At 44.4% G+C, this 23,738-nt stretch overlaps 2 protein-coding genes across 6 annotated transcripts; one reads left to right on the top strand and one right to left on the bottom strand.

The window, feature by feature from the left end:
• On the top strand, positions 6,196-9,557 carry LOC8063997. Of its 2 annotated transcripts, none has more exons than XM_002445808.2 (2): positions 6,196-8,621; positions 8,836-9,557. In XM_002445808.2, exons 1-2 carry the CDS (start codon positions 6,273-6,275, stop codon positions 9,292-9,294), a joined length of 2,808 nt encoding a protein of 935 aa, XP_002445853.2. In that variant the 5' UTR covers positions 6,196-6,272; the 3' UTR covers positions 9,295-9,557. The 2 variants fall into 2 exon arrangements, with proteins under 2 accessions (XP_002445853.2, XP_021321471.1); XM_021465796.1 differs by having other exon boundaries at positions 8,833-9,557.
• On the bottom strand, positions 13,280-19,012 carry LOC8063996. Of its 4 annotated transcripts, XM_021465390.1 has the most exons (7): positions 18,832-19,012; positions 18,571-18,720; positions 16,990-17,081; positions 15,476-16,903; positions 15,170-15,387; positions 14,872-15,095; positions 13,469-14,072 (listed from the first exon to the last, which is right to left on the bottom strand). In XM_021465390.1, exons 4-7 carry the CDS (start codon positions 16,818-16,820, stop codon positions 13,469-13,471), a joined length of 2,391 nt encoding a protein of 796 aa, XP_021321065.1. In that variant the 5' UTR covers positions 16,821-16,903; positions 16,990-17,081; positions 18,571-18,720; positions 18,832-19,012. The 4 variants fall into 4 exon arrangements, with proteins under 4 accessions (XP_002444742.1, XP_021321065.1, XP_021321066.1 ...); XM_002444697.2 differs by lacking the exon at positions 18,832-19,012 and having other exon boundaries at positions 13,280-14,072; positions 18,571-18,825; XM_021465391.1 differs by lacking the exon at positions 18,571-18,720.

The raw sequence follows: 23,738 nt of genomic DNA, 5'->3' as shown, positions 1-23,738 counted from the left end.
CTTCTTCTCAACACCTAAATTCTCCTCTAAATGAACTTTAATTTAATGCATTGGATGGACTCCTAAGTCCCGAGCACCGCCATCCGCATGTCCGCTCCCATGCCTCGCCGCCACCAAAGTGGGTTGGCAGAGGCCCGTGCGACCGCGAGGAAGGTGGTGGCGGGGGGTTCTTCCGTCAAGATTGAACCCGAGGCGGTGCTAGCAGCGACAACGACAGCAACTCCATTGGTTGTTGGCTTCTGTGCTATGGAAAGTGAATCCATCTTTCCCCATTTGGATCTACTGGGGGAGGCTGGATCCAGTGCATGCTCGAGGAGTTAATTTCCACCGTTGTGCAATTGATTAATTTCGGCATGACAACTTCTAGAGACCCGAGCAATGCAGTTCTTTGCTTCCTATGGATGGCATTTCCTATTTATCAATAATGTTAAACTCTATTTTATTTGCAAAAGTTGTATTTTGGTCGATTGGTGTCTCAAAAAGGTTTGAAATCAAAACTCTTCCATTATCTAAAAAGATGCACCCTTAAAGACTTACACCATTCCAACTATTTTCATACTATGATTAATATGATATATATGACATTTGTTTTAATAAATTGATCCAATCAATCGAACTTATTGATCCTCTGTCCCAAAATAAGTACATATATCACATTTTGAGAAGTTAACCAATCTCGAATTAAACCAAATATATAAAAAAGTATTAATATTTATGATTTGAACCAATCACGTCATATATTTATATATTTTTATAGTAAACCTATTTGGGTATGAAAATGTTGATGTTATTTTCTATAAAACTAGTCTTTTTTTCGTGTGCGAACCTTTTTACGAGGAATAAAACTAGCCAAACTTGAAATTAGTTGAATTATCTAAATAGACATTTCTATTATTTTGAGATGGAGCGAGTAAAATTAACAGCTTTCAGTATCCTGGTCTCGTGCTGTTGGATTGGGGGTATAGTAAGCACAAATATTGCTATATGGATTTTCACATTATATTTTAGCATTACTAGCATACACTCAGGACTTAGGAGCATAGGTTCACACTTCACAGACTAATAATTAAATTAAAAATGGAGCAATAGAGAGATCATTAGGAACATTATGAGTTCTCAGTTCTCACTACCGCAAGTAATCTTTGTTCAACCTTGAGAGCTTGTGTCTATCAAAAGAAGCAAATAAAGTAGCAGAATCACGGAGCCTTGTCCGCTGCTCCATGCTTGCCTATCTAGATTCTAGAGTAATAAAACTGCAAAGCCCAGGTTCTAACTTGCTAAGGAGGTTATGTAGTCCGTGGCTCGGTGCTGCTTTGCGTTTTATACATACTCTGAATCTCTGATTGTTTGGCACCCATTTTCCGGGGCAGCTGGAACAATGGCGACAGCAGGCGGCGCCGGCGAGGTTTCTGTCCTGATTTCTGGGGCAGCCGCTGTGGACGCTGCACCAGGTGGCGAGCTGCAGCACAGGGAGCAGACGCTCAACAGCTTTGTGCGGGTTGTTGCCTTCGGTGAGTGGGCAGGAAACGCTTTCGGTGCGCTGGCTTTTCTCTGGGCGACCGGGGTCTTGCTTGGCGGATTCTGCTCTGATCTGGAGCCACTGGATTTCTGGTCTGCCATGGTGATTATCTTCATAGAAGCCTTCAGGTACGTGTTGCTGATTATTCTTCGTCTGCTTTTTTTCCCCATTATTTGCTGTCATTATCTACTTCCAAGCAGAAGGCCTATTATACATAAACGCATGCACGACAGGCACGCCAAATAGTACTCCTTAATTTCTGAAATAAAGACATCCACGTCAAATCGAAGATTCAACCAATGGACAAGTTCCATCAAAAGAAAGCTAACAAAACTCAGCTCGCTATGGAATTGTGGAAAGCCTATATATATATTTAGCTGATATAGAATATAGATGCTGCTTTATATTTATTTGGGCACTTAGTATTTTGATGACTGGCCCAAAGTAGAATGCAGGAAAACTCTCCCTTCACTATATCTCTCTCTAATACCTAGCAGAGACTGGCCGGTGGCCGCTGCTCATCGGTGTTCTTATATTTCATCTAGGTTGACGATAGCTTGATGCCACACCAATATCCCGTGACTGTCTTCTTAGCCCCATGCATGATTCTTTGGGCCAAAATTGGCCACATGTATTTCATTCAAAAAAAAATGGCCACATGCACGGTGGTTAAAAATCCTTTCAGGAACAACTTGGGCCTTCCGAAGACAAGGAATGATTTTGAATGCAAGAGTTGTTCCTGCAAATTAAAGATGTTTTCCACCAGTTTAAATTCCCACCTAGCATGGCCATAAACCTTTGCGCAAAATCACCTCTATCCACTGGACACTTGAGGTCCAATTTAGAGTTTTAGACGTCTCTAACCCAGCCCAAACAAGAACTTTCAGGGGACATTTGAAGAGGAGATGGTCAATAATTGTCTCCAAATTGCCTCACAGTTTATATTCTTTAGGACCATCCCAGTCCTTTTCGTTAACCGGTCATTTGTCTGTACCTTGTCATGTGCTATATCCATAAAAAGATTTGAGTTTCTACTTTCTAGACAACCACATCATCTTCAGGGGAGCATTTTGGCTCCGCTTCTAGGGCCCACTGCAGCGTGATGAACAATCCAAGGACATCCTCTCATCCATAAGCAAGAGATTGGAGATGATTGCTTTAGAGTTTTCTAAAAAAGATGAAAACATTTATATTGTTTGCTCTACTATCCTGGTCTATGTTTAAGACCTTAGCTTGTTCTTTCTTCTTCTAATTGATCCAAGACGTTGTAATAATTGGTTGCGTACATCTTCGGATGTAGAGGCTGTATATTTATATATCCCTTATAAAAAAAGCTAACTCCACTCCTCCCGTTTCCTATCAACTTGGTCCACTCCTCCAACTCCTTTTCCATCAAAGCTGAAAGAGCATCTAGGCCCCTAGTGATTTCGGTGATTAATGACAATATTGGTTACTATGACTAACATGTGTTTTGCAGAGGCAAAGTCATAGGTAAGGTCATGGTAATAGGTACTCGATGGACAGGGACGTACATGCCTACTTAATAGTGGAAATCGTTTTCAATTTTCAAAGGATGGATGGACATCGTCAAGACTAGACTAGGTCTAAGCAATGTTTTCTGATCGTCTTATCGTTTCTAATCGGTCTGGCACCGATCAGGACGATCAGGACAATTAATCGACGATCAGGACGATTAATCGACTCCTGATCGGTCTAATCGTCCATATAATCGTCCAGCATAAAGCAGGACTATATAAGTATATATCATATATATATGGTATATATATCATATACTATATATTTATATATTACACATCAAGCATCAAGACTATATTTCTGGTTAGTTGACTATATCTCTAGGCAGCAGGGAAGAGGGAGGAGGAAGCAAGCAGCAGCGGGCTACTTGGATTGGAGCTGGAATGGGGAGGAAGAAGCAGGCAGCAGGGAAGAGGGAGGAGGAAGCAGCAAGCAAGCAGCCCGCTGCTTGGATTGGAGCTGGAATGGGGAGGAAGAAGCAGGCAGCAGGGAAGAGGGAGGAGGAAACAGCAAACAAGTAGCAAGCAGCACGAGCAGGAGCAGCAGCTCAGTAGCTGACGGCTGGAGTGGGAGTGAGGACTGAGAAGAGAGTGGGGGTGAAGTTATAAGAGAAACCCTAATGGGCCTAGCCCAATTAAATATATCCCAGGCCAAAAGCAGCCAATCTGCCAGTCAACTCTGATCGATCAAGAGGCCTGATCGGACGATTAATCATGATTAATCGACGATTAATCATGATTAATCGACGATTAATCGGACGATCAGGTTTCTGATCGCTCTAATCGAATCGGAGGCCCTAATCGAGTGCTACAGACCGATAAGGACGATTAATCGCGATTAATCGGACGATCAGAAAACACTGGGTCTAAGTGCCATATGGTGAAGAAGGGCACTTAGAGTAGTTTAGGACTTTGTTTTCCTTTGACCGTACTATTAAGAGGGGCTTTGATCTAGTAGCTTGACTTAGGCAAGGCTTTAGGTTTAGGTGTGGTGCACACCTGGTAAACCTAGCACTAGGCAGCTCAGAGATAGTCCTTAGATCGAGAGGAACCAACTTCGTTTTGGAGCGATCGCGCTTCGACGAAGTTAGGGTGCTCAAAGGGGCACCGGACGCTCTGTGAGTGCGTCCGGTGAGGTCCTTAGCCGTTAGAACAGTGTGGTGCTTAGGGTTAAGCACCGGACGCTGGCACCGGTCGCACCGGGCAGCGTCCGGTCCCATACCCAGGGAGGTTGTAAATCCTCCCCGAGCACCGGACGCACCGGGTAGCGTCCGGTCCCATGCGCAGGGAGTATGTAAAACTCCCCGGAGCACCGGACGGTGCCACCGGACGCTGAGAGTTAGCGTCCGGTGACCTGTCAGACGCAGGTACAGTTAGCCGTTATGAAGCACCGGTCGCTCCGTGCAGAGCGTCCGGTGCAACATAAAGAGCGTCCGGTGACCCCGTTTTCAGTGGAAAACGGTTGGCTGACCTTTGGACTTCGTGGATAGTATTTATACTCCTCCACCTCGTCCATGAGAGCTCTCTTGCCCATTTGAACATCTGAGAAACTTGTTGTGGAGCAAGAGAGTAGCAAGAGCCTAGAGAGGACTGAGAATTGAGTGATTTCTTGAGAGAATCCTTCTCTAGTGAATTCCAAGAGTCAAGTGTGCATCCACCACTCTCTAGAGCCTTGTTTGGGTCAAGTGAGAGTTCTTTGCTTGTTACTCTTGGTGATCGCCATCACCTAGACGGTTTGGTGTTGACTGGAGGCACGAAGACCGCCCGGAGTTCTTGTGGGTGGCTTGTGTCAAGCTTGTGAGCGGTTTTGGGTGATTCACCGCGACGGAGTGTCGAAGAATCAGCCCGTAGAGAGCACTTGGTCCTTGCGCGGACCAAGGGGGAGCAAGACCCTTGCGCGGGTGCTCCAACGAGGACTAGTGGAGAGTGGCGACTCTCCGATACCTCGGCAAAACATCGCCGAGCACTTTCTTCCACTACTCCTTTACATTCTAGCATTTACCTTGTGCTTTTACATTCTTAGAATTGCCTTGCTAGAATAGGATTGGAACTAGGTTGCAAAACTTTTATCCGGTAGCTCTCTAGGTCACACTAGGCACAAGGGGTTGAATTGGAGCTTATAGGTTGCTTAAATTTTTAGAGAAGCCCAATTCAACCTCCTCCCTCTTGGGCATCTTGATCCTTTCAAAAGCATAAGTTCGACTCATTTTGAGCAGTATCATTGATGACTATTTGCACCCCGAGTACCCTTGTCAGCCAAATAACTTGAGCGAGACCATAACTAGCACCTGTTAGATAACACTTGGTCTAACAGGACTCAGGGGAGACGGCCAGGCGGCCAGTACGTGGGGCTATTATCAAGCTTGGTAGGTCCTAACCCAAGTCCTAGGGCCTACAGACCACTCGAGGCCCGCCCCGACTAGCTTGGCATTTGACTAGGAGTCCACTCCGTGCTCGAGGCGCTAGGCCTAGCGTCCTAGTCGAAAAGTGCCCTGAGTAAGAGTGTAGATGGCCGACCTAACAGATGGCCAAGTCTAGGGACAAAGAACATCTTGAGATGCTTTATATATGTTATTATTTTATATCATATAAATTTAGTCAAACTTGAAATGCTTTGACTCTCCAAAATTTTTGTAAGGACTTATAATTTGGGATGGATAAAGTAGTAAATTTGCAATACTCTCTCGGGTCCAGTTTATAAGGTGTAGTCTAGCATGGCACGGAGGGAGTAGTTTGACTCTTAACATATAGTATGAAATGTCTGATAAACACAATATGGCTTAGCGATGGTGTCACAAGACCAGAGGACTCAATCAGATTAACCGGAGGTTTAAATAGGATTAGGAGTCCTAGCACCGAGTGTGTACTGCTGGTTACTTTGTAGTTGTGGAGGGGGAGTTTTTTCGCCTGAATCTTCAGGCTGTTTTTTCTCTGTACAAGTTTTTGTTTTTCTTTTTATCGTCTAATAAAATCCGCGGCAAAGCTTTTGCCGTCCTTTCTAAAAAAAATGTCTGATAAACTGGACCGGATGCAGAAGTTAAGAGCCAGCATACGGGCATTGTACTATTGAGATATTTAATTTTCATCAATCTTTGTGCTTTCGTCTGAATCTTTGCTCCGCGCTTGTCAGGATTTTTAGCCGTGACTACAAATTGGACAACCTGTCGCTGTTTGGGACGACGAAGGCACTCAGATGGATTAACGTGTCTTTCGCTCGCATGTTAGGGCGGCCGCAGGAAGGGAACGAGGTGGTTCTGTTTATGGGCTTGCTGATAGACCTTGTTACCTGGCTGCCGGTTGTTGCACCTATGTCCATGGGCATTCTCCAGGCGGCGTTACTAATTCTTATGAGCAAGATGAAGCTACGAGGTGCTTCTCAGCTGACGAGCCAGTCCAGGCGGCGTCGGCGATTGCTGCTGTGGGCTGTCCTAGTTGCCTTCCTGATTGTTTATGCTCTCTGGTTTATTGGGCCAACGAAACGTCTCCTGGATCCATCCCAGATCGTTCCATTTATTAAAGGAAAGGCAGATCACCATCGTTACAGTTTTTATGACACAAAGGCATTTAGTATTGCCACAGCGTCAGCAGAGATACTAACAATGGTGGTGGCAGCGTTGCTGCTTATTTCTAGGCCCCCAATAGTTGCCAACCTGACAAATACTCCTTGGGGCCGCTGTCTGCTATCTCTTGCAAAAGTGATTTCAGTCTTAATCTTGGCTTTTGGTTCGGTTCTGGTCATATGGCCACCTGCACTTACAACTGGCGGTCATGTAGTGGACCCAAATAGTTTCATCATATCATTCACAACACTGGTACTATCCCTTGGCAGTCTACAATCTCCGCTACAAAATACAGATAATCCTAGTAGTCTGTCAGTTGGGCGCTGGATCGATGTGATCCTGCACATATTGTTCCTTTGCTATATGACGGTGGAAATCCCAATTCTTGTTTTGAGTGATCTTTTGGGAGCCCGTCTATTCGCATACCTCGCTGCTGGCTTATCATTCATCCTCTTGGTAGCTGTGCTGCTGATTGAGAACTTCCTTATCCCAGCAGCTGTCATTCAGGTCGTGCTCTCATCTTTGCGAATCCAAAGGCTACATTCTGATTATCACCGGCTGTCGAAGGAGGACAGTCCTAGCCCAAACATGCTGCCAGCTATTGAAGTCTTCTACGTGCTGGCAATATGCCAAGGGTCATTCTACATCACGGCAAGCATCATCGGGCTCTTCTCCTTCTTCCCACGTAGAATGCTTGTCCGTCAGTCAAAACTCAGAGGTCAGCAGGGAGCAAAAGCCATCGATCTGTACTACGAGTCTGCCTACCTGACATGCATGGAAATTGGCTTGTTTTCTACAAGGAAGACGGTGAGCCTCGCCCGCTTCGCCAAGGAGTCCCTAAGCTCCAAGACAAGTGATAGAATACAGCTAGCTGGTGTTCTTATTCTTGACAGCCTCCTACATGAAAACAAGGAAACCAAATCCAGTCAACACTTAAGGACAAAAATCATCAGGTCCAATAAGACATTGTCCACATTGATTTGCATGCTTGGCTGGGAAGATGTCAGACACCGTGATACCAGGCTTACTGCCGCTAGGGTCATCGCCAACATTGCTGATAGACTTACAGTTGCAGAGATCCCGGGTACATTGAAGATGGTGTCTTCGCTCCTTGATGCCGGTAATGACCTCCCAGCAGATCAAGAAGCTTCAGCACAAATAGCTTCTTGCAGTGGAGGAAATGCAGGTAGCCAACATACCGATGGACAACTGGGTAGGCATGATAAACAAGGAGGCTGCTATTGGGTACGCCGCTATTGGCAGAGGATGAAAGACAAGTGGTCTATTCTGGAGGAGCTGCCCTTGACTCATCAGGACTCACTCCCCATACTAGGCATGGCAATTCTGGAGAAGCTTGCTCATGATCCTGACAATTGTGCAGAAATTTCCAGAGCCACGTACCTCATTTCCAAGATTATAGGCCTCATAAGCTACACAACCGACAGCAAAAGTAGCAACGATGAGCAGCAGCGTGCAGTGATATGTGCATCGCTGAATTTCGTGAGGAGGCTTGCAAGCACCGGGGAGAACATTGGTGTGGAACTTCGGCAACAGCTATGCAACAACTTCTTTTTACTGAACAACCTCGAATGTGTCTTGGAGGACAGCCGCAGCAGCCCTGAGATAATGAAACTGGTGATTGATACCTTGACCAAGCTGGCCTTGGATGAGGATGCAAGGAAAGAGATTGGGAGCTGCAAGGTGACTATTAGCAAACTCATGCATGCATTTATTGGGAAGGATGGAGCAAGCAATAATTACTATGATCAGTCCCTGCGAATGGCCGCAGGTGAAGCACTTGCAAACCTTACAATAGAGAGTCCTGCAAATTGCTTGGTTATCTTGGAGGAACCAGGATATGAACTTATCAAGGATCTCAAAGACATGCTGTGTGAAGATGAGTACAAATACGTCGCGGCAAGTCTACTCCAGAATATCTGTACGCATGCCAAAGATAAACTGTGGCATCAAGATGCAGGCAATCACCTGTCATCTGCCTTCCCAATTGTGAGTCTCTCTATTGCTATTAAGAGAAATAATTTTGGAATGTTCATTATTGTTATCATTCAAGTTACTGGTTTGAAATTTGAAGCATATGGGGTAGAGTGGAACTTTACACTGGAGTTTAGTAGGTTAAAAAACTTAATTTGAAACATGAATGCTCTTATAAAAATTATGGTGTTGATTGCCTAACATTGTTATCACACCATCGTTCAAGCAGGTGATGAAAAATATAAAGTTTGAGGAGGGAAAACACCTGGAGGTCCTAATCGGTATCATATCACAAATCTGTGACATGATACCGGAACCATCTATACATGATCAGCTACAGCTACAAACCAACAAATCAGAGCTTGTTCAGAAGCTGGTGGGTGCACTCAACTCCAACAGAAAACCAAGTCCTGAATACCCTAGGATGAGAAGGGTCATAGTTGAGATGACGATATCAATTGTGAAATTATGTCCTCGCTACGCCACTATTTTGAGAGAAGGGCGGATGATGGAAGCACTGACCAAAATAGAAATGACCCCATCAAAAGTGGAGAATTACAGGGTCTTTTATGGCAACATAGGTGTTGTTCTGGAGAGTGGCCCGTCTTTGACTGCTCTGGTGGCCACAGCAAAAAGGTTAATTCATTCTGCAGCTCCACCACTTAATCTTGAGACCATGCCTGATTAATCATCAAGGGTGAACAATATTTTTTCCTCGAATACGCAAAAGATTTGTGCATCATTGTAATTAAAAAGAAGAATGGAAGCATACAAATGACGCGCTTCTGATAAGCGTCCTAGGAGGTCATCCTAGCAATCAATTTCAAGCGTGAATAATATTCATACGTGTGGGTGTGGTAATGGGGTGTGCATTGTGTTCCAGGCCTTGTGGATTGTGTGTGGAGATACCATGAATTTCCTCATATTATCTTGTACCCCTGAACACTTTTGTTAAGGCTTTGTATTATTTGTAATTGTAATATTGCCTCACTCTTGAATATCATAAAGCTGATGCATACTAAACCATGGATGACGATATCCACCTTGGTCCTAGGTGAATCCACCTTCTTTTGGGTCGATTGCTGGCTGCAAGGCTCCGGGGTGCGCCAACTTGCGCCTGCAGTGTTCGCGGCGGTTCCTAAACGCCACTGGGGGACGACGGTAGCTGAGGCGCTTCAGGACTTTGCTTGGGTGCGCCATATCACTGGGCCGCGCTCGTTGAGATTGGTTGCTGAATTTGTACAGCTGTGCAGGGCAGTTGAACAGGTTCATTTGACACTCGGGACGCCTGACACCTTTTCCTGGAACCTGACGTCCAGCCAGCGCTACACGGCGGCGTCCGCCTACAGGGCGATGTTTTTTGGCTGCTCTAAGCCGCTGGGGGCGGCGCTGATCTGGAAAACTTCGGCACCACCTCGCGTTAAGTTCTTCTTCTGGAAACTCTTGCATCATATGCGATCAATCTGCCGAAACTCTTGATCACATTATCTTGGGATGTGTCTTCAGCAAGGAGGTTTGGACTGTCTGTCTCAGGGCGTTCCACCTGCTTAGGCTAGTCCCGGCACAGGAGGAACGGATTATGGTTTGGTGGACAGCGTCGCGCAAGCTTCTTCCAAAGGAGCTCAGGCGCGGTTTTGACTCCTTATTCTTTCTGGTTGGCTGGAATCTGTGGAAGGAGAGGAACAGACGGACGTTCGACTCAACCAGCCAGCAACCGCTGCAACTTGCCCAACTCATCTTGGAGGAGGCTGCTCTCTGGATCGCGGCAGGCTACAGACCGCTAGGGGTTCTCGACGCTCGGCGCTCTGGTTGATCAGTGTGTTGCTTTTGTAGTGCTTTGGTCTTTTTCTCCTCTTTGTTTTTTCTCTCCTTCGTTTTCCTTCTGCTTGTGTGAGTGTGTGTCTGGTAATCTGGGGATTATCTCTTGTCAACTCTGAACTCTCTGCTTAATGAAACACGTGTCATTGCATGTTCTCGAAAAAAAATAAACCATAGAGGATAGCCGACTTTTTTTATGGTGAAGCGTGAGAATAATACATAGGCTTTTGGTTTTAGATGAACATGTATATATACTTTTTTCGACTCCTTAGGTCTGGATCAGAGTAGAAAATAATTATGGACAGATGCTACTGAAGGTGAAGGATCGATACCAAAGGTTGGCAAGACTACTCGAGGAAGGTACAGCTCAAGTAGTGAAGTGTATCAAGCAAGAAGTGAATAAGGGCGAGCATGCGAGGAATCAAGGTCGTTGTTATTTTCTATAATGCAACATATAGCTAGTTTTTTTTTGTGATTATTTCATTTATGTTAGAAGAGTGCATGCATACTCTTGGCTTCCTGTCATGTGATTAGGAAGCAGTTTTGTTCTTTGTTTTTAGTTATACCATTTCCCTGTAGAGCTATCTGGTTTATCAGGTAGTTTTTTTGGGAGGTTTATCAGTTAGTTGAGACACAACACCAGGCGGATCTACATAAGTGTTTTTTTAAGGTGAATCAACTGATTTCCCCATCACCGTCGACCATATTTTTGGAAAGCTTTGTTTTTTGGACGAATAGTACTGAATTCATATATATGGAAGCTAAAACTTCCTTAAAAGATCAAAAAATTCTTTGTTATTCACAGAGGGGGTATTATTTTAATGAAAGGTAATTTAGCTAAAAGGAATTGAATCAGTAGTTGAAACTTCTGTGACTGTAATAAAAACAATTAAGTACTTTTTTCTTCCATGTTAAGACTATTTGGAGAACTTAACACGTAGCTGTTGGGTTTTGGATTGAGGCATTAGGCAAAAAGAATGACATTTAATTTTTGTGGGGTTTATTACCATCGTTTAGGTGATTTGATGTACACGTAAAGATCTTTTTTTTGCGTGGGGGGGGGGGGGCAGGGGGCATGTAAAATAAATTTGGGGGCAAACAGGTAAAAAAAATTATTGGCATTGCCTTTGTTTTAGGTATCCCTCACCCCTTCAGCACACCACTCGGCCGTTTAGCACGTGATGGATCCCACTATTTTTATCCCCTTCTTCCTTTTGTTCCCCATCCATTCCCCAACTCTATGTGATGTTCACTTGTGATGTAGCAATGGCAGCAGCACGGCACAGAGGGGCGCAGGATCCGCTGTGATGCCATTTCCCCCTTGCGGTCAACGGCAATCCACCACCACCGCCAACCCTACCAAGCTAGGATAGTGACATGTGGTGCGCCATCTTCTCTCTCCTCTCTTTCCTAACTCTAGAGGGCTTAAAAGGGGTTTAGCAGAGGGTAACGGTGGGGACATCAGGAGGATGGCATTAGGGTTCCAACGGCATAAGAGATAGCCGAGCTAGGTTAGGACAGGAGCGCCCATGGCCATAGCGGTGGTAGGAGGGAGTGAAGGGAAGAAGGAGATCCCTGTAGGCGGTAAGGTCTCACCGGAGCCCCATGGTCATGGTGGGGCGGTGCGCAGCAATGGGGGCGAGCACGAGGAGGGCGGGTCTAGAAGGTGGGTGGCGCGACCGACGGCGAGGCAACCGTTGGCTGGGGCCGGCACGTGAGGAAGGTAGGAGGGCGCGTTAGGAGAAAGAAAAAGCGACAACAGTTTTCGCTAGAAAAAGAAATACAACGGTAAATGTTTTTTGGGTAGCCAAAACCAAAGTGGCCATGCAAGTGGCCTAATTTCTAGCCAGCCGTATGTTAGCTGTTCAGAATAAAAAATGCTAATAAAAGAACACGCAACCTGCACACCCTACCCGTCCGCCCCACGGCCGCAACCCCTCTCTCTCACCGACGACGATGACCCGACGGTGTCCTCCCCGCGCTTGCGCCTTATCGGTTCCCAACGCCCACGCCCTCACCGCCTCCCCGCGCACGACCATGGCAGACACGGTGGCGGCGGCGCCAGTTTTGGCGGTGGTGGCGAATCCAGGCGGCGGCACCATCAAGTAGGTCTCTCTCTCTCTCTCTCTCTCCTCTTGGATCGGGCTAGGCGCCAGATCTGCTGGTGGCGGAGGATCCGCCAGACCTGGCGGTGGCGACGGATCCGCCATATCCGATGGCGGCATCGTTAAGTAGGCATCCTCTCTCTCTCTCTCTCTCTCCCCTCTTGGATCGGGCTAGGCGCCAGATCTGGTGGTGGCGGAGGATCCGCCAGATCTGGCGGTGGCGAAGGATCCGCCAGATCGGATGGCGGCATCGTTAAGTAGGCATCCTCCTCTCTCTCTCTCTCTCTCTCTCTCTCTCTCTCTCAGATTGGGCTAGGGTTCCGGCAAACACTCCCTTCTTTTCCAACTATGGCGGGGCTTGATAGAATGGTCGACTGGAGGAGAGACAGGTAGGCCAGACAGCGGGGATGGTCGATGTGCGGTTTAGGCCAAACAGGATGGCATCGTAGGTGAGCAAGTGTTTTGCTAGAGCTCCGTAGCCACGACCACAATGCTCCGGTGAAACCCTAGCTCGCCCGTGGCAGGGCGGTGGCGGCAACGAGGGCGAAGGCACAGAAAGAATAGCTGTTTTTTAGCGACTAAAAGATACCGTGTGAGGTGTACACGATGGAAGTTGAAATCCTGTGCGCACAAGTTGTAGTTAAGTCCTATAAGAATTTGGTTGTATGTGGTCTTACGCAACTTTTTCTTTTTTCTAAAAAAACAAAAAGAGATGAATTTACAACACTACTCGCATTCTCCTTAGGGTAATACCACAAGTGCTGAACCTATATAAGCAATCACTAGCAAGAATAGATAGCCTTGTAATAGCATTCTTATCAATCACAAGACTACATATGTAACTGCATGCTTAATTTCATCTCCTACTCATCGTTATCACAAAGGTGAGCCACTCTATGTCATGGTGTCAACCAACAAAGCAACCGCCACAGCATTTTCCTAGCGTTCCAGTTGTCCGATGCCGTTCTCTTTCCCGCGCTCCGGCGCACGCGCGGCGGTGATCACAGCTGTGATAGCTGCGTCATAGCTGTCCGCAGACGCCGCCGCGAACTCTGCCATGGCGCCAGTGACCGCTGCCATGCCAGCACACAGCACCCGCCCAGCCATGCCCTCCATTCCGGTAGCCGCGCCCGAGCACACTGACCCGACACCAGCGACAAAGAAGTCCAGACCATCTATCACTCGTGCCTCAGTGGCCGCGTCAACCGCGCGCCCCCACTCCAAGCACACTAGGAACGCCGGCGGCAGCGGATGGCTGGGCCGCGCCGCGCTGCTAATGCCGAGGCATCGTCGCGCCCACGCGGCTAGTGCGCGCGCATAGGCGCGCTGCGCAAACAACCATGTCTCCAAGGCTCCTCGCCAGGCTTGGATCTCGGATTCCAATGCCAAGGCAGCCGGAGGGGGAGTTGCAGCCTCTAGCGGACCAAGGGAGATGGCAGTGGCGGCCGAGGGGTGGTGTTGGAGGAAGAGAAGTTTAGCGTCCTCGATGGTGCGCTTCTGAGCTTTGTGGCGTTCAGCCATGGCGCGCCACATCCGCGATAACCTGCATAACAAAAGGTCAGTTCCAGTGAAGGATTAAGGCTATTTCCCTTTATGTTGCTTACCAGATTTTCAGTGTAAAAGGCTAAGGTCTCAGGTATTCTGTCTGCTCAGCTATTATGGAGTATGATTGGTTGATACATGAGTAAACACAGTTTGATCAAAATACAGCCCTTTTGTTGCCTCTAGTTATGTTTCATTTTGTGTGATTTAAGTATGCTAATAACAAAAGATTCTGTTTAGACTTCTAGACCTGGTAGTGTTCTGCTACACAAATTTTGACTTTGAAATGCATGCCTATCAGCAATGAGTTTATGAAATTTTGCCCTCCTTTTGATGCTGCTTTCAGTTTACACTCTCAGAAAGGGTTTGAGAGCTTCCATGCGAAAAATGTAAAATGCTAACAGTTAAATGATTATTGTTAGATACACTACCCCCAAACTACTTGATTCATTATAATAACTTAAGATTGTTCTAGCATTTCCCAGTTTGGTCAATACGCAGATGAGTTATTCATTTATGTCATTTATCTATTTTTTAAAAAGCACATTCCTTTAGATCACAAGTTGTTCATCTTACATTAGCTGAAAACTTAAACATCAATAGAAAACTTAAAGTAACAGAAGTTGGGCGATCTTAACTTGCTGTGTTTACTATTTAGTCTTGATTACGGACATTTTTCAACAATTAACATTTTTTTCTAACTTATGTGGCTCCAAGAAAAAAAAATGAGTGATTCGCAAGTGGTAATGGTATGTAGAAAGTTCTCATTTGCAGAATCCCTAGGGTGAACAGAACCATACCCTTGAATCAACTCCATAAGCTGAGGATGCAGCTCCTCATCCCTTAGAATTTCAATCCTCTTTGATATTGACTGAACTGTGTGTATTGACACCTTCAGCCGAGTATGCAAGCTTTTCAATGTTGCGCAAGTCTTATCAACAGAGGAAGGTTCTTCGCCTTTCACATCTTGGTTCCTCAAATGTGTCAACCTCTTCTCATAATCGATTCTTAACCGCTCACCTGCCTGCAAGTGACCAAAACAGTTATGGCTTTCACTTGCATTTGTCTACTGGTGTAAGTTCCTGACAAAGATCATACCTTTACTTCTTTGTATAATTTCTTCTCCCATGTATAGAGTCTGTCTAAGGTAGAGTGGTGACTTCCAGACATGGTACTACAAGATTCTTCAGAGTAACAGCTGCTAGTCTCATTATCATAGAGATCATCTATTGAGCTAGAGGGAGCAAGAAGGAAACGAGAAGATGATGAACGCGATGACGCAGAGCGCAAAAGTGCAACTGGGTTCAGCATCTTCACTGCAATATACAAGTGACAAGCTATGTTCAGTAACTGTCAAATCTAGATCATAAAAGTAATTTCGGTATTGGACCGTAAGAGCAGTACCAGAAAGATCATTTGAGGTTGAGTACTGAGCTCTACTTGCCTCCAACATTACTGAGATTTCCCGAGCAGCATCACATATCCCCGAGAACTGACAGTCAATATCCTTCATGGCCTCAACCAAGCTTGCTGGCCTTCGATTCAGATATACTGTGAAACCAGGAGTTTCTTCTGCATTTGCTACTCTGTTTCTCATCAGTTCTTTCTTGTGTGCCTTTATCTCAAGTTCTACTGTCTTGCGAGGTTCTGGTGCTTCAGTACACTGAATACCTTTGGATTCAAATCCCTTTGTTTCTTGCTTCATATTGGCATCAAAATTCACAGAGCAAGTGCCCTCATTAGAAACTATACACTCATCTGAATGCTCACATTCCTCATCATCATCATCTTCATCATCATCTTCATCTTCATCATCATCCGCATTGGCATGCTCTTCTTTTTCCTCTTTTCCATGCATTTGTATATGCTCTTGACACTCATCATCTTCCTCTTCAAGTTCTGGGATTCCTTCCTCCTCTCGTACCCGTTGTAACCTCGCAAGTTCATCATCAGTGACCATATTGTCATAGCTACTCCGAGGGCGGGGATATGCAAAGCTGTCTAGCGATGAGAATGGGTTCCAGATGAAGTCCCACGGTGATGATTCCTGCTCCTGGGGTGATGGAGGTGGGTAGCTTGGCCTGTCATACGGCACGTGATAAGAATTCCTCTGTGGCTCCTGGTGTGATGGTGATGGGTAGCTTGGCCTGTCATAAGATCCATAATAAGAAGTCCTCGGTGCCTCCTGGGGTGATGGAGGTGCATAGCTTGGCCTGTCATAAGGCATGTAATAGGAAGAAGAAATCCTAACTGGTTCCTGGGCTGATGCAGGTGGGTAGCTTGGCCTGTTATAAGGTGGTGGGTAGTATGAAGACGATCTTACCGGTGAGTGCGTTGGTAAGAACCTATCCATGCCACTGTCATTTTCCATAGGGTAATGTGACTCAACACGGACTGTTTCCACCGGTCGTGGGTGCTCCTCAACTGACACTGATGGGTTAGGTCCTGATCTCAGGTATCTCGAGACATGAATGGTTCTCTTCTCATATGAACCATAAGGCAGGCCAAGCATCTCTGGCTTCTGTTGCTTGACAGGGGAGATGAATGTATCGAAGATGAGCTCATGGTGATCATCTCCAGCAACAAACCGTTGGAGAGCCATTGAAACACGCTTCAGGGACTCAATGTAAGCAATGTGAGAAGATGCAAATCGGTTGCGCTGCTCCAGTGCCTGCTTGATGAAGTCCCTTCTGTCCCTGCACATCTTGACAGCCTCCTCATCTTCTAACCTGGAAGCAGCACATCCCATTTCTCCAAAGCCTTGTATAGTGCTCAAGGACCAGTCATGCTTGTATCATAATCTCTGAGCTTTGAGCGTGAGGAGAAACAACACTATTACAGAAAAATGACAAAACGTTACAGAAAAGTTTCAGCTTCAGGAAACCATGTACTGCTTCATCCATCACTGTGGAAATTACCTAAAACTGTAGAAAGGTTTCTTGTTGCCAGCAAGAGTACTGCTGCTGAAGCCAATGAATGGGGAGATGACCTAGACCAGAAGTCCGCAATCCTACAATTGGCAAGTTTAAGAGAGTTCAGAAACAACAGTGATGATGTGAAATAATCATATACAATAAACTTACTACATGTATCAACAGGGAATTCAAGCACAGGTTATCCATGTGCAAGTCCAAGAAACCATGAGAAGATGATTTCCATCTACTTGACCACTTATCAGGCCCTGAAACTATCATTCCCAAAAGTGGAATAAAAGCTACAAGACATCAAAAGAAAAGATGGTCCTTTGCAAATGAAATGCCCCACTGCAACATGTCCTACACTGCAATACACATTTGTTCGGTAGCAACCAAATTCTTTTTTCTCCTAAAAGAAGAGTGAGGAAGCATGAAAGTGAAGAATATCATCCTTGGCCCAGCAAGAGATGAAGGGGCCTACCTTCTGCTACTTGCATAATGATGGTCGCAGTAAACGGACTCGACAACTAAACTAAATTCAGTTAGGACACTGTAAGATGATGCAGGGTGAGGACAGCGCCTTGAAAACTAGCAGTGCTAGTACAATGCCACATTTTGTTTCAGGGAGATTAGCATTAGCACAAATAATGTCATCACTAATATCTTTAAATTATAGACAGACACGAAAGGCAACAAAAGGATATCATATAGGTGAAAAACTAGAGCACGATTGTAAGCCTCAAACACTGTATAAATAGGTGGACCTGGATGGAGTAGTCGTATTCTGTTGTCTATGTAGTTGGCAAAAGTAAAAACATAGAAACATACAAAACTGCGGTAAAGCCCAAAATTCTGGCGATGATTTATAGCTAATAATAACTTTGTCTCTTTGCACATTGGAATAGAGAGGTCACGGGCTCTTGGTGGCTCAGAGAAACGAAACTGCTTCAGAGAAAGGAAACACTTAGGAATTCATTGTTCAGTTTCTCTTGTTAGTAGCCCGAGAAGAAAATGGAGTGGAACGAGAATCTCTACAACCTCCTGTTCGCACTGAAAATTTTTATCTTTTAACAGATCAGAGAAGGGCCATTGTATGCCAAGAGGTGAAACCATGAACCCAGCTGAAAATGCAAGGGCACACATGTCTCACTGACTCACTCTGTGACTCTGGACAAACCACACAGTCCATGCCAAAACAGGGAGAGCTGAAATCGTAAAACGCCGAAAACAAGGATGTGTTGTTTGGTTGAGAACACTAATTCCACAATAATCCGAAAAATCATATCACAATCCTGACGACCGCCGAAGGTAAGGAGATGGGAGGAAAATTAATCAGGAAGAGACGAAAAAAAAAAGAAGAACAGAAACATCAAACACTGCTGCTGAAAGAACCGTGAACAATTCCCCTCTGCCCAATTGCTACATCAAAGATCGAACGGCGACAAGAAAAAGACAAAGAAAAAAAAGGGGAACGAAGGCCGGGTGAGCAGGAACACTAGAATAGGCAGACATGATTGTGAAGTGCGAAGGAAGCAAAGGCGACGAGGAACGGAACATAAAACAGACGAGGAACGGAGGGCGTACCGGGGACGGCATAGATGTTATTGAAGCGCTCAAAAGGACGCGCGGAATTCCAAAGATCAGGAGCAGCTAGGTCTACAAGAACGAATCCATTCCTTCCGCCTCTCGCTCTTTCTCTCCCTACCCCGCTTTGGCCTTGGCCCCCACAGATTTCTCACGCCGGCCGCATCGATTGCAAACATTAATTTAACAGAACAAAAAAGCAGGATGCGGGCGAGCTGCGTGTATGCATTCGCAATAGAATAAGAATCGGAGGTAGTATACCTGAGTGAGAGTGAGGGAGATGGCCTTTCCCTCTCTTTTCCAGGAGGCTGCTGCTGTGTGAACAAGAACGAGGAGTGGAAGTGGAAGACGGAGGGAGGCTTTGTGCGGTCTGCAGAGGGGGAGAGAGTGTGTGTGGAGTGGCAGGAAACGGAAGCAGAGAGAGAGAGAGAGGCGCTACACTACAACGGTCAAAAGGCTTCAAGGAGAAGGGGCAGGAGAGTCTAGGCTGGGGGCAGTCAGATGCTATGTGCTCTAGCGCAGTTTCTCTGTAAAGCATGAGATGATTTTTTTTTAGTATAATTAGACAATAATTATTAAATAAAAACAAAAGTGTTATAGTATTTAAAATCAAAAAATAGAAATTAAATAAGGCCTCAGTAGCATTTTTCATTGGAAAAAAAAGTTAGCATCATTTTTTTCCCAATAATACCCTGTTTATTTTATCCCCCATGAAAATTGGTCTAGCACTTTTATTTGGACGATGATTAGCCTATTCAGCCATTCAACAGTGTTTTTCTCTCACAACAAATCAGTCAGTAATACTTTGGCTTATCAGCCAAATGAACAAGCGCGCTGCGGAGACCAATTTCCTTAAAAAATGCTAACTCTATCCGAAGACAGGTTATGCTCTAATGTGAGTGCATGACCTGCGCTCACCATCTTCCTCTCTTCTAATCCATCTCCGACCGGCTTAGAAAGGCAGGTCTAATAGTGGAGACAAGAGAGACAGTGACGAGGCGACAACGACGATCACGCCACCAGAACAAGCAATAGAATGCGATCGGGTCAGACAGGATTGGTGTGGGGGTGACCAAGGCCATGGCGATGCCTGAGGAGGGGAAGATGGGGCTAGCATGGGTGCGGACCGAGGAGCTCCAATGAGACCTTATTGCACCGTGGCGAGATGGTGGGCGAAGGCGGCATCGAGGTCGCACGATATTGTCGTCGGTCTGAAGAGCTGCGGTGGGTAGAGGCGGGACGTGGCCCTACATTTCTTCCTTTAGTGGTAGTATTTCTTAATAATAAATACATCACTTATTCATTTTCTTGTGGAAATTGATTTTTGCAGCACACTCCTAGCAACTTTCGAATCCAGCTAACTTATCTATTAATTGTGTTAGCTAGAAAAATCAACTAATAGCTAACTGTTAGCTAAATAACAGGTAAGGCATTAGGTGACTTTGTGAGTCCAAATTTATAGTGTCCTGTGTGGTAGGTAAGACATTAGTGGTATTTAAAATATTAGTTAATTTTTGGCAGCTAGTAATTGTTAGCTATATGGAACCAAACTATGGCTGTGCCTAAATAATAAAAATTATTTTGCATCATATTTTTTCACTGAGAATTTATTTTCTTCAAATTTTTTTCTCTACTTCTTTTTTCTCTCTCTGCAAGGGAGTTTGTTCGCTGATTTAGGGCTTGTTTGCATGGCTCCTCTTCAGCTCTGGCTCTTTTAGAAGAGTCTTGCCAAACTTTTTTTTTCTCAAGAAGCCGTTTTTGAGTAAAAAGAGAGGAGCCCCTCATGAGGAATTTTGCCAAACAGGCTCTTATTGTGAGAGAAAAACACTGATGAATAGCTCACAGTTTCGACCTAGGCCTTGTTTACTTTCACCCAAAACTCTAAAAATTTTCAAGATTCCTCGTCACATCGAATCTTTAGATGCATGCATGGAGTATTAAATATAAACGAAAATAAAAACCAATTGCAAGTTTGGTCGAAATTTACGAGACGAATCTTTTGAGCCTAGTTAGTTCATGGTTGGACAATAATTACCACAAACAAACCAAAGTGCTACAATGTCGCAAAAATTTTTTATTCACAAACTAAACAAGGCCTTATAAGCTTAAGCGAATAGACCTTATTGGTACACAAATACTTTATGCAATACGACAATGTTTCTTACGCTATATGATGATAAGAAGATGAGGTGTGGCCGTAACAGACGAACTTGGACCGTTCAGAGAAAGTCAAAAGGTTCTGAAAACTTTGGCATTATTACTATTTCCCAAACTTGATTTTTGCCTTGTTTAGTTCCAAAAAAATTTACAAAGTTTTTCAAATTTCTCGTCACATCGAATCTTACGGCACATGCATGGAGCATTAAATATATATATAAAAACAATAACTAATTACACAGTTTGTCTGTAATTTGCGAGACGAATTTTTTGAGCTTAGTTAGTCTATGATTGGACAATATTTGTCAAATACAAACGAAAGTGCTACCGTGCTTATTTTTGCTCATTTTGCAAAAAAATTTGAAACTAACCGAGGCCTATATATACAATTTGTTTTTTTTTTTTGGACCATGCCATTCCAGCTCACCAAAGGAGAAATCTCCAACGGCAAGCTTCACTCCATCATTAGCATCCAAAAAAAAGATGCCCTTTTTATCCATTTCTATCTCGATTTTGCACATATTTCTGAATTCAGTTTGGTCATCGGCCATTTATGCGTGACCTCCATGCATGCCGCTCTAGACGCTTCACACAAATCTCATGTCCTCTTGGGGACAATTAAGTTAGTTGCATCAAGAAACGCTTTCGAAACAGTTGGGAACAAAAAAACTTTTTAAAAAATTGAAACAAACCAAAACCTTTTCCTGCACCCAAAAACAATTTTTATTCTGAACAGACAGGTCTTGGATCAAGAGAAGAATGTGATCAGCAATCATATGAACCGTCACTCATCTCACCGAGACACTGTGTATGCTGCACCTTGTTGGCTGACATGCACAAGCACAAGCTATTGGCCTACCCCACACCACAACCACAAGGCCACATGGGGATTTTTTTTCAGCTGAACAGGAAGAATGCAAGCAAAAGGTCACGAAAAGGATTAGGGACTTGTTTAGTTCACCCTGAAAACCAAAAAGTTTTCAAGATTTCCCGTCACATCGAATCTTGTGGCACATACATAAAACATTAAATATAGAAAAAACAAAAACTAATTACATAGTTTAGCTGTAAATCATGAGACGAATCTTTTGATCCTAGTTAGTCAATAATTGGATAATATTTATCACAAACAAACGAAAGTGCGTACCGAAAACTTTTCACTTTTCGGAACTAAACAAGGCCTAGGAGAATAGATGCCCCCTTGATCTTTTAAGGTCTTGCTCAAATTCAGATGAAGGTTCGTCAGATGCCTTCCTGCACTAAGTGGTGGCTAGGATTGACCTGAAGCAAGAGGAATCATATGTGTAGCCTTTCCCTTCCGTCTGCTAAATTCTTTTTTATCCTTTTTTTTGTGCAAACGTGTCTAAGGTACGTACAAAGCAGAGTCACAGGATGAGTTGATTTAGTACACCTGTATTGTATGACTTGCTAGTAGTAGCGATTTTATATGGATTGGTCATATCTTAACATTGATGTGGATGGTAGTTCAAAGCACTAAGAGCGGTGTAAATATTCGTCGAATGGAGAGCTTCAAGTAGACGCTAGAAAGAACCTAACTTTTTAGTATGTTTTGATTGAGTTTATTATATGTTGGAGGAACTCTAATTTTAGGAGGTTGTGAGTGTATGCATTTGCACCCTTTTTTGCAAATAAAAAAGTACAAAATGTTAAGAAATTCTGATTTTGATGATCTTCGTTGAATGAAATTAATCTACAAAGTCGGCATCCTTAAATATTTATCCAAGTAGATATATACCAAGTGTTGTTTTGGCCAGAAAATGGTTAGATTATCCTTGAGTGTTTTGACAAGCAAGAGGACGGCGTTACAAAGCAGGTCTGAAAGACATCTTGTATGGACGGAGAGGAGCATGCATAGGAATTTTCAAAAAAGATAAAGCACGGTTTGTTAACCTCCACCTCTCTCTCTCTCTCTCTCTCTCTCTCTCTCTCTCTCTCTCTCATCAGATGATAAAAGCAAAAGACATTGAAAGATTCGTGCATGCTCCTCTTTTTTTTTCTCTAGACACCTTTTGCTCAGGCCTTTATCTTGAGCTTACCTGCTTCGTACTCTCTCATAGCACGCCTACTTGTGGCCAAAAACCCTAGCCCCTTGGATGAGAAACCACCAACTCTTTATGCCATCTTTATTTGGACAGACAGTGATTTGTTAGAAAAAACATAAATTATTTCCCCTTCCATTTCATTGGGATCGAACCTGATTCTTCCTCTATCGAACAAACCAATCATTCAGTAAACTGTTAAGATGGACTTTTTCCTTAAGTATCACTTGGTAGTGGCAAAAGGCAAAAACCATCATACTTAATGCACAATTGAGCACCTCCTAATGATAAAGTGTCCAAACACAATTTCTGTGAGCAAGAGCTTATGTTAACAAGTCAGAACTTTTGTCTGCATGCAGTTCTGGAACTGAACAATGGCAAGGAGGTTTAAAGGCAAGAATGCAGATTATTCAAGTGCACATGTTAAAACAAGACAAACAAGATCTTTCCATAAGTCAAGGCACTAGCAGCAAGTTTTATCTATGCTTGTGCCCATCTGGCCATCACCCACTGCAAAGAAAACATGTGAAACCTACTACTCCTACTCCTTCCTCATCGGATGCCTGCAGTTGTAGCTGCAAAGGGTTGGGTTGACACTCCCCAAGACATGCCAAATGACAGTCACAGGGGCCCTGTTTTTTTTTAATGTCCCATCAATCAGAACAAGACACTGCATCAAGTGAAAATAAAGTCAGAAGAAGACACGAATGATTGGCAAGCGTGGTCATTTTTGTCGTAGTTTACTGCTGCCAGTAGCCCAGTATAGATCCATAGTACAGGGCTAACCTTAATCAACTGCCCAACGCTTGGGATACAGCAAGAATCTCAGCTTCCTCTTTTCATCAGTGCCATGTGGGGCCACCACCCGTGGAGGAAAAAAAGGCAAGGAGAAATGGCACTATTGTACTGTACTAGTACGTCTTGGCCTTGTTTAGTTCCCAAAAAATTTTG

The sequence above is a fragment of the Sorghum bicolor genome, chromosome 7, assembly GCF_000003195.3.
Source record: "Sorghum bicolor cultivar BTx623 chromosome 7, Sorghum_bicolor_NCBIv3, whole genome shotgun sequence".
In the NCBI taxonomy this organism is placed as follows: Eukaryota; Viridiplantae; Streptophyta; class Magnoliopsida; order Poales; family Poaceae; genus Sorghum; species Sorghum bicolor.
The sequence above is the reverse complement of the archived record's forward strand: the minus strand, read 5'-3'. Positions and strand labels throughout refer to the sequence as shown.

Coding starts and splice junctions, on each gene's coding strand:
- LOC8063996 (XM_021465390.1), bottom strand. CDS start 16,820: ATGGGATGTGCTGCTTCCAGGTTAGAAGATGAGGAGGCTGTCAAGATG. Junction 15,388..15,475: donor AACCTCAAATGATCTTTCTG/GTACTGCTCTTA, acceptor TGTATATTGCAG/TGAAGATGCTGAACCCAGTT. Junction 15,096..15,169: donor AATTATACAAAGAAGTAAAG/GTATGATCTTTG, acceptor GGTCACTTGCAG/GCAGGTGAGCGGTTAAGAAT.
- LOC8063997 (XM_021465796.1), top strand. CDS start 6,273: ATGTTAGGGCGGCCGCAGGAAGGGAACGAGGTGGTTCTGTTTATGGGC. Junction 8,622..8,832: donor TGTCATCTGCCTTCCCAATT/GTGAGTCTCTCT, acceptor CCATCGTTCAAG/CAGGTGATGAAAAATATAAA.